Source organism: Hylobates moloch, unplaced genomic scaffold (assembly GCF_009828535.3).
Source record: "Hylobates moloch isolate HMO894 unplaced genomic scaffold, HMol_V3 SCAFFOLD_15, whole genome shotgun sequence".
NCBI lineage: Eukaryota > Metazoa > Chordata > Mammalia > Primates > Hylobatidae > Hylobates > Hylobates moloch.
In genome coordinates this window covers 95,019,567-95,030,006 of record NW_026652290.1, presented here as the reverse complement: position 1 = coordinate 95,030,006, position 10,440 = coordinate 95,019,567, and the positions used below count along the sequence as shown (strand labels likewise).

Below are 10,440 nucleotides of genomic sequence, written 5' to 3'. Positions count from 1 at the left end.
GATCATTCCATGGGTGGGGCCATCCTGGGCACTGCAGGTTGCTGAGCAGTGTCCCTGGCCTCCACCCACCCCACGCCAGGGCCACCCCCCCTTTGTTGTAACAGCCACAGATGTCCTCAGACATCACCCAGTGTCCTCGGGGGGTGTAAAATCACCCTGGGTGAGCTCTCCTGGATTAGGGGATTCCAAGGACCCCCAAGAGACTGTATCCCATGATGCTCTGCCCTGCTGAGGTCCCAGCAGGCTGCACACATTGAAATCCATGCCCTGAGTGGGGAGGGAGGGAGGAGGTGAATCCCAGGAACTGGGGTCCCCCTGGTTTATACCGTCTGCCCCGTCGGGAGTTTATTCTGGTGTCTGGTGTGAGCAGGGAGCCTACTCAATTTTTTCCCAAATAATTAATGCAGTCTTTCTCCCCCGGACCCTGTGGCTGTGGGGCGGGATTGCTGTCTGGGGTGGGGCCGTCCTGGGCACTGTAGGGGTGCTGAACGGCATGTCTGGCCTTCACCCACTCTATGCCAGGAGTACCTCGCACTCGTGACAACCACATATGTCCCAGACATCGCACAGGGAGTGTCCTGAGCTTCAGCCCGGGAGGTTGAGGCTGCAGTGAGTTTTTTTTTTTTTTTTTGAGATGGAGTCTCACTCTGTCACCCAGGTTGGAGTGCGGTGGCACGATCTTGGCTCACTGCAAACTCCGCCTCCCAGGTTCACGCCATTCTCCTGCTTCAGCCTCCCGAATAGCTGGGACTACAGGTGCCTGCCACCACGCCGGCTAATTTTTTGTTTGTATTTTTAATGGAGACAGGATTTCACCATGTTAGCCAGGATGGTCTCGATCTCCTGACCTCATGATCCACCCGCCTTGGCCTCCCAAAGTGCTGGGATTACAGGCGTGAGCCACCGCGCCCGGCCAGCTGCAGTGAGTTTTGATCACACCACTGCACTCCAGCCTGCCCTAGTGGAGGGCAAGTGCAGTAATGTGAGTTAGTGTTGGATAAAGAACCATATCGGGCATGGCACATGGTAGCCCCTTATTGAATTTTGGTTTCATGATACATATGACTGATGCATTGAAAAATATAAATCAGGCCGGGTGCAGTGGCTCACGCCTGTAATCCCAGCACTTTGGGAGGCCGAGGCTGGTGGATCACTTGAAGTCAGGAGTTCAAGACCAGCCTGGCCAACATGGTGAACCCCCATCTCTACCAAAAATACAAAAATTAGGTGGGTGTGGTGGTGGGAGCCTGTAATCCCAGCTACTCAGGAGGTTGAGGCAGGAGAATCACCTGAATCTGGGAAGTGGAGGTTGCAGTGAGCTGAGATTGTGCTACTGCACACTAGCCTGGGCGACAGAGCGAGACTGTCTCAAAAAAGAAAGAGAGAAAGAGAGAGAAAAGAAAGAGAGAGAGGAAGGAAGGAAGGAAAGAAAGAAGGAAGGAAGGAAGGGGAAGGGAACCAGGATGTGAATTTTTTTAGAGCAAGGAGGGCGCATAAATTACCCCTCTCAATCTAGCACACGTTATAGCGTCCAGCAAACAGAAAGCTTGATTTAGTCTCCTATTTGCTAAACTTCCAACAGTGCCCTGCTGTTTAGCACAAACCAAATTCCTTGCTACAACCCACAGGCTTTGCACGACCTGCCCCGTCCCCTCCCTGCCTTCCCCTCCTCCCTGTCTTCCTCTCCTCACTCTGCTCCAGCCACAAGGGTCTCATTGCTGTTCCTCCAATGTGCTAGGCATGGACCTGCCCCAGGGCCTTTGCACAAACTGTGCCTCTACCTGGGACACCTTCCCCAAGACCTTCCCAGGGCCAGTTCCATGTCATCCTTCAGGACTGCACTGAACATGTCATTTTTTTTTTTTTTTTTTTTTGAGACAGAGCCTCACTGTCGCCCAGGTTGGAGTGCAGTGGTGTGATCTCAGCTCACTGCAACCTCCGCCTCCTGGGTTCAAGTGATTCTCCTGCTTCGGCCTCCCGAGTGCTGGTATTGCAGGCACGTGCTACCACGCCCATCTAATTTTTGTATTTTTGGTAGAGATGGGGTTTCACCGTGTTGGCCAGGTTGGTCTCGAACTCTTGACCTCAGGTGATCTACCCACCTTGGCCTCCCAAAGTGCTGGCATTGCAGATGTGAGCCACCACGCCTGGTCTAACATGTCATCTGTTAAAGGGGGACTTTACCAGGGCGTGGTGGCTCATGCCTGTAAACCCAGCACTTTGGGAGGCTGAGGCAGGTGGATCATTTGAGCCCAGGAGTTTGAGACCATACTGGCCAACACAGTGAGACTCCATCTCTATAAAAAAAAAAAAAAAAGCAGAATTAGCCAGGTGTGGTGGTGCACGCCTGCAGTCCTAGCTACTTGGGAGGCTGAGGTGGGAGGATCACTTGAACCCAGGAGTTGGAGCTGCAGTGAGCTATGATCCTGCCACTGCACTCCAGCCTGGGCAATAGAGTGAGACCCTGTCCCCCACTACCACCACCAAAAAAAAAAAAAAAAAAAAAAGCAGGGCTCATCTCTCTTGGTAGGGGGTGGAGGGGAGGTCAGAGACAGCCTCTCAGCCACCTGGGCTGATTCACAAATATCGAACATTCACTAAAATGTCAATACAGTGACCTAGAGCCAGAGGGGAAGAGGGAGGGTACAAGAGGAGAGTTCCAGGCAGAGGGGCCAGCAGGTGCAAAGGACCTAAGCAGGAACCAGTTTGGCTCCATAAATATTTGTTGACTCAATGAACGATAGAAGATTCTAGAGAGAATTGATTGCACAGAATCGGCCATGGGGACTCGGAGGCGGAGTCCAAGCTGGTCTCACAGGGGGCTGAGGGCCAGAGGTTGGCAGGTGGGGTGAAGGATGGGAGCTGCTAGCTGCTGGCAGGAAAACTGGCTTCAGTGAAGATCTGGTCTGGTCCTCTTGGTTTGTTTTTTTTTTGAGACAGAGTCTCGCTCTGTCGCCCAGGCTGGAGTGCAGTGGCGCGCTCTCGGCTCACTGCAAGCTCCACCTCCCGGGTTCACGCCATTCTCCTGCCTCAGCCTCTCCGAGTAGCTGGGACTACAGGCGCCCGCCACTACGCCCGGCTAATTTTTTTGTATTTTTAGTAGAGACGGGGTTTCACCATGGTCTCGATCTCCTGACCTCGTGATCCGCCCGCCTCGGCCTCCCAAAGTGCTGGGATTACAAGCGTGAGCCACCGCGCCCGGCATGTCCTCTTGGTTTGTTTCTGTCCAGGGAGTGGACAGGACCCATGTAAGGGCCCTGGGCTATCCCAGAACCCATCTGGGAATTCTGAAGAGAAAAGGTCCCATAACTGGCCGGGTGCGGTGGCTCACGCCTGTAATCCCTGCACTTTGGGAGACTGAGATAGGCTGATCACGAGGTCAGGAGTTCGAGACCAGCCTGGCCAACATGGTGAAACCCCGTCTCTAGTAAAAATACAGAAGTTAGCCGGGCGTGGTGACGGGGACCTGTAGTCCCAGCTACTTGGGAGGCTGAGGCAGGAGAATCACTTGAATCCGAGAGGCAGAGGTTGCAGTGAGCCGAGATGAGATGGTGCCACTGCACTCCAGCTTGGGCCACAGAGCGAGGCTCCGTCTCAAAAAAGAAAGAAAAAAAGAAAAAGTCCTCGTAAGTAGGGGAGAGGTCACAGCAGAGCTGAGGTACCCCAGACTTCGACCTTTGCTCACTGAAGGCTGGAAAACCACAAAACACCCAGATAACGGTCTTCCCTCCCCTGCTCCTGCCTGCCCCCGTGTCACTGGCCCTCAACCCTGTCTCTCCACCCTGTCTTCCAATCAGCACCTGGAGGTGGGCTGGGAGCTGCCTGTGACCGCTTCAGCATCTTTTGGGAGTGGTGACAGAGCCACAGAGGGCTGTGAGCTTGCCCAGCCCCAGGTAACGCTGGCGGTGGGTGGGCCTCCAGCTTGGAGCAGAGACCTCCCCAAGCATCTGCAGACAGAGCTGGATGGACCCATGAATATGGATTTAGCTGCTGGAAAGGTGAGCCCTGCTAGGTCCCCAGGGAGAGCGGGAGTCTAGGCTGGGAAAGCCTCCCCAAGCTGCCAGAGCTGGAAGGACCCCATCTCCACCCCCATTGTACAGATGGGAAGACTGAGGCCCAGAGAAAGGATGCAATGAGCAAAACTGTGTGCCTTTGCCCCGGGGCTGCCCTTGTCTTTCTTCCAGGTCCCCCTGCCTCCCGGGAGCGGGCACTTGGGGAGGCTGTGAAGGCCTGAAAGGCAAGCGGCATCTGTAGCTAGGGCCTCTCTCCAGCACTTTTTATTTTATTTTATTTTTATTTTTTGAGATGGAGTCTCCCTCTGTCGCCCAGGCTAGAGTGCAATGGCACGATCTCAGCTCACTGCAACTTCCACGTCCCGGGTTCAAGGGATCTTCCTGCCTCAGCCTCCCAAGTAGCTGGGATTACAGGTGTGCACCACCACGCCCGGCTGATTTTTGTACTTTTCCTAGAGACAGAGTTGTCTCTAGGAACCCTGGCTAGGCTGGTCTCAAACTCCTGACTTCAGGTGAGCTGCCCGCCTCGGCTTCCCAAAGTGCTGGGATTACAGACGTGAGCCACCGTGTCTGGCATACTTTTTTGTTTTTTGAAATGAGGTCTTGCTGTGTGGCCCAGGCTGGAGTGCAGTGGGGCGGCCATAGCTCACTACAGCCTCAACCTCGTGGGTTCAAGGGATCCTCCTACCTCAGCCTCCCCAGTAGCTGGGATGATAAGTGTGTGCCACCACAGCCAGCTAATTTTTTAAAATTATTTTCAGTAGGGATGGGGTCTCTCTGTGTTGCACAGGCTGGTCTTGAACTCCTGGGCTCAAGTGATCCTCCTGCCCCGGCCTCCCAAAGTGCTGAGATTACAGGCGTGAGCCACCACATCCAGCCTCTCCAGCACTTGAAGAGAAATTGGCTCTCACACTGTGGAATTCTCTCTATCAACCTCAAAGTCCAGATTTGGGAGGAGAGTCCCAGCGAGGGGCAGTGGCTGGCCCAACCTGGAGGCAGAGTGGTGACTGAACTCTAGCTGGAAGGAGCCAGGGTTGTGTGCACGTGGGAGGTGGGGAGGAGAGGGGCTGTGTGTGACCCTCACACCTGTTCCTCGCGCCCCAGATGGCTTCTACTGCCTGCCCCATGGAACCCATCAACAGCTTTGAGCTCCTGGATCTCCTGTTTGACCGGCAGGACGGCATCCTGAGACACGTGGAGCTGGGCGAGGACTGGGGCCACGTCAAGGACCAGGTGAGGAGTCCACTGCAGTTGCCCCGGGGGCCACAGAGCTCCAGGCGGGCCAACTGAGGCCCCACGAAGGTCCCAGACCCGCCAGAGCCCAGCCAGAGCTCTGCTCAGCTCCGCAATGCACTGATAGGTCACAGTGCTTGATTTTAGCCAAGCATGTCATTTAGCAGGTAGCATCAGCTCCTTCTTACGGGTGGGGAAATGGAGGCCCAGAGCAGGGTGGAAACTCATCCAAAGTCACACGGCAATTTGGAGTTAGGTTCAAACTCAAACTTGGGGCACCTCCCTGGCTGGGTTCAGTTCTCTTCTCCTTCCTCTCCTTTCTTTCTCTCTTTCTTTTCTTTTTTTTTTTTTTTTTTTTTTTTAGATGGAGGCTCGCTCTCTTGCCCAGGCTGGAGTGCAGTGGTGTGATCTCGGCTCACTGCAACCTCTGCCTCCTGGGTTCAAGCGATTCTCCTGCCTCAGCCTCCCAAGTAGCTGGGATTACAGGCACCTGCCACTGTGCCTGGCTAATTTTTGTATTTTTAGAGAGATGGGTTTCACTATCTTGGCCAGGCTGGTCTCGAACTCCTGACCTTGTGATCCACCTGCCTTGGCCTCCCAAAGTGCTGAGATTACAGGCGTGTGCCACCGCACCCGGCCCACTTTCTTTTTTTTCTTTCTTTTCTCTCTCTCTCTTTCTTTCCTTCCTTCCTTCCTTCCTTCCTTCCTTCCTTCCTTCCTTCCTTCCTTCCTTCCCTCCTTCCTTTTTTCCTTCCTTTCTCTCTCTTTCTTTTTTTTTTCTTGAGATAGAGTTTCACTCTTGTCACCCAGGCTGGAGTGCAATGGCGCGATCTTGGCTCACTGCAACCTCCGCATCCCGGGTTCAAGCGATTCTCCTACCTCAACCTCCCAAGTAGCTGGGATTACAGGCACCCGCCACTACGCCCGGCTAATTTTTGTATTTTTAGTAGAAATGGGGTTTCATCATGTTGGCCAGGCTGATCTCGAACTCCTGACCTCAAGGGATTCTCCCTCCTCGGCCTCCCAAAATGCTGGGATTACAGGCAGGAGCCACTGCACCTGGCACTGGCTGGGATTTTTATGCTATGTTACTGTGTTTGAGCCTCAACAGCCCTGGAAGGAAGAAGCAGTAACTCCATCTTGGAGAAAGGAAGGACACCTAAGGCCCAAAGAGGGTCACTGGTTTCCCTGGGGCCACACACCAATCTAGAAAGAGTGCACACCTCCTAATTCCTACCCCTCCCTGTCCACCCCAGCAGGTCCTGCCAAACCCCGACTCTGACGACTTCCTCAGCTCCATCCTGGGCTCCGGAGACTCACTGCCCAGCTCCCCACTCTGGTCCCCTGAAGGCAGTGATAGTGGCATCTCCGAAGACCTCCCCTCCGACCCCCAGGACACCCCTCCATGCAGCGGACCGGCCATCTCCCCCACCGGCTGCCATCCTGCCCAGCCTGGCAAGGGGCCCTGCGTCTCCTATCATCCTGGCAACTCTTGCCCCACCACACCCCCAGGGCCAGTGATCCAAGTGCCTGAAGCCTCTGTGACCATAGACCTGGGTGAGTCCTGCTGTGTCCCTGCCCGCTGCCCTCCCCTTGTTCCAGGGCCCTTCCTGTGAGGAAATGGAGGCCCAGAGAGGGCTGGCATCTTGTCCAAGGTCACACAGCAATTTGGAGTTGGGCCCAAACTCAAACTCAGGACACGTGTCTCCCTTGGCTAGGTGTTTCTGTGCTTTCACATGGATGCTGCTGGGAGCCCATTTTCCAGATCGTGAAACTAAGTCCCGTCAGGTTGAGCAATGAGCTAAAACCACACGGCTAGGATGCAACTCCGACAGGTGGCTCAGACAAGCACAGCCCGAAGTCAGGGTCTTGCCTTCTATGTGTCTGTACCCCGTGCCTGGTTCCTAGTAGATTTTTTTTTTCTTTTTTTTTTTTTTTTTTGAGACAGAGTCTCACTGTGTCACCCAGGCTGGAGTAAAGTGGCGCAATCTCTGCTCACTGCAACCTCCGCCTTCCGGGTTCAAGCAATTCATCTGCCTCAGCCTCCTGAGTAGCTGGGATTACAAGCATGTGCCACCATGCCCGGCTAATATTTATTTTTTAGTAGAGATGAGGTTTCACCCTGTTGGCCAAGCTGGTCTCGAACTCCTGAGCTCAGGTGATCCACCTGCCTCAGCCTCCCAAAGTGCTGAGATTACTCAGGCGTGAGCCACCCCACCCAGCCTGTAGATGCTCAATAAAAGTGCATGAGGTTACGGGGTCCCAGGTTCCAGGGTGCTCCTCCTAGACGTGGGGAACAGCAGATAAGTAATGATTTACTCTATCGATTAAGCAGCCCCGGCAGGCCAGGCAGAGCCCTGGCTGGAGATACCTGGCCTCTGGGTGGCCTTTGTCCCTTGACCCTTGCTATGAGCTCTTCTTGGTCCCATTGGAGAGTTGACACAACTGAGGCTCAGGCCCAGAGCAGTGACTCACGCCTGTAATCCCAGCACTTTGGGAGGCTGAGGCGGGCGGATCGCTCGAGGTCAGGAGTTCAAGACCAGCCTGGCCAACATGGTGAAACCCTGTCTCTACTAAAAATACAAAATTAGCCGGGCACGGTGGGGGGCACCTGTAGTCCCAGCTGCTCAGAAGCCTGAGGCAGGAGAATCACCTGAACCCCGGAGGCGGAGGTTGCAGTGAGCCGAGATCATGCCACTGCATTCCATCCTGGGAGACAGAGCCAGACTCTGTCCCCCTCAAAAAAAAATAAAATAAAATAAAAAGTAAAAAACGGCTGGGCACAGTGGTTCATGCCTATAATCCCAGCACTTTGGGAGGCCGAAGCGGGAGGATCACCACGAGGTCAAGAGATCGAGACCATCCTGGCCAACATGGTGAAACCTCTGTCTCTACTAAAAATACAAAAATTAGCTGGGTGTGGTGGCGGGCGCCTGTAGTCCCAGCTACTCGGGAGGCTGAGGCAGGAGAATCGCTTGAACCCGGGAAGTGGAGGTTGTGGTGAGCCGAGATTGCCACACTGCACTCCAGCCTGGCGACAGAGCGAGACTCCGTCTCAAAAAAAAAAAAAAAATCTGAGGCTCAGAGAGGTGAAGTCACTTACTCAAGGTCACACAGCCCTGCCCAACCAGGATTGGAACCAACTGGAACCAAGGGTTACCTGACCCGAAGTCTGTGTGCTCAGACAGCATGCCTACTGCATGCCGGGTACCAGGAGGGGACAACCAGAGGTGAATCAGACCTCGTCCCTGCCCCTCAGGTGAGATAACACCTGGCTGGCTGCAAATCTAGCCTGTAATTCTGTGTAATAACAGCCACTCCCTTTTGAATCAGCCGGCGTCTCCTGACAATGTCCTGTATCTTCCTCAGCCTTTTGGGACAGACAGAACCAAGCCCTGTCGAATTTGGGTCCCCATCTTTTTTTTTTTTGAGGTGGAATCTCGCTCTGTCACCCAGGCTGGAGGGCAGTGCCACAATCTCAGCTCACTGTAACGTCCACCACCCGGGTTCAAGTGATTCTCCTGCCTCAGCCTCCCGAGCAGCTGGGATTACAGGTGCACGCCACCAGGCCCGGCTAATTTTTGTATTTTTAATAGAGACAGGGTTTCACCATGTTGGCCAGGCTGGTCTTGAACTCCTAACCTCAGATGATCCGCCTGCCTCGGCCTCCCAGAGTGCTGGGAATACAGGCGTGAGCCACCATGACTGGCTGGGTTCCCATCTTATAGCAGAGGGGAGACCGAGTCACTAGTGAGGGCTGCCCCCTTCAACTCAGGCCTTGGGGACTCCAAGCTCTGGCAGAAGTCATACGAATGTTGGGATTAATCATGAGACACTTGGTGGAGGAGGCGGTTAGAGGCTGGAAGCTCAGGACTCCGCCCATCTGACACTCTCCCTGTCTCGGTCCCCAACTGCCCTGGTCAGAAACGTGGAGCCCAGGAGGAAGGATCTATGCTGAGAAGCGGGCTGAGCCGGTGTACCTGTCCCCACGATGCAATCTCACCGTGAAGGACCTCCTCCTTTCAGGCAGCAGCGGGGACCTGGTGAGCACCCCCACATCCTCCCGTGGGGCGTTGGAGCTGGGAAGGCTGCTCGGGTTCGAGGAGCCTAAATATCCCCATTTCAGAGGCTGGAAAACTGAGTCACAGAAAGGCGTGGAATTTGCCCACAGTTAGAGACCCTTCCAGTCCTGGGTTCACTGTCGCCTGGGCTGGGACGTCTTCCTCTGTAGTATGTAGTAGTAACAACAGCAACCAAAAAAATAAAGCTAAACCTGGCTGAGTGTGGTGGTTCACACCTGTAATCCCAGCACTTTGCGAAGCCAAGGCAGGCAGATCGCTTGAGCTCAGGAGTTTGAGACCAGCCTGGGCAACATGGTGAAACCCCATCTATACAGAAAATACAAAAATTAGCCTGGCATGGTCATGGTGGCACATGCCTGTGGTCCCAGCTGCTTGGGACGCTAAGGTGGGAGGATCCCTTGAGCCCAGGAGGTCAAGGCTGCAGTGAGCTGTGATTGCACCGCTGCACTCCAGCCTGGCCAACAGAGCAAGACTGTCTCAACAACAACAACAAAAGGAACAAAGCTAAAACTGAGGCCGCACCTGCTATATGCCAGGCACTCTTCTAAATGCTTTATTTATCATCTTTAAAAAAATTGTTTTTGAGACAGGATCTCACTGTGTCGCCCAGGCTGGAGTGCAGTGGCACAATCCTAGCTCACTGTAGCCTCAAACTCCTGGCCTCGAGCAATCCTCCTGCCTCAGACTCCCAAGTAGCTGGGACTGCAGGCGTGCACCACCACACCCAGCTAATTTTTCTTGTCTTTTTAATTTTATTTTATTTTTCCGAGACAGAATCTTGCTCTGTCGCCCAGGCTGGAGTGCAGTGGTGCAATCTCGGATCACTGCAACCTCTGCCTCCCAGGTTCAAGTGATTCTCCTGCCTCAGCCTCCCAAGTAGCTGAGATTACAGGCATGCGCCACCAGGCCCGGCTAATTTTGTTTTTCTTTTTTTTTGAGACGGAGTCTTGCTCTGTCACCTAGGCTGGAGTGCAGTGGCACGATCTTGGCTCACTGCAAGCTCTGCCTACGGGGTTCACACCATTCTCCTGCCTCAGCCTCCCCAGCAGCTGGGACTATAGGAGCACGCCGCCACACCTGGCTGATTTTTTTTTTTTTTTTTTTTGAGACGG

General features: G+C 54.2%; 1 protein-coding gene across 2 annotated transcripts in view; it reads left to right on the top strand.

Moving 5' to 3' along the window:
- The first annotated feature begins 3,584 nt into the window (after nt 1–3,584).
- The window catches only part of CREB3L3 (cAMP responsive element binding protein 3 like 3), a 20,423-nt gene continuing 13,567 nt past the window's right edge, over nt 3,585–10,440 (top strand). The window contains exons 1-5 of one of the 2 annotated variants that reach the window (XM_032177669.2): nt 3,585–3,626; nt 3,798–3,998; nt 5,118–5,246; nt 6,506–6,803; nt 9,171–9,289. In XM_032177669.2, coding sequence (XP_032033560.1) covers nt 3,972–3,998; nt 5,118–5,246; nt 6,506–6,803; nt 9,171–9,289 — 573 coding nt within the window. In that variant the 5' untranslated portion in view covers nt 3,585–3,626; nt 3,798–3,971. Of the gene's footprint in view, nt 3,627–3,797; nt 3,999–5,117; nt 5,247–6,502; nt 6,804–9,170; nt 9,290–10,440 lie in introns of both variants that reach the window. The other variant, XM_032177668.2, reaches the window with a different exon arrangement.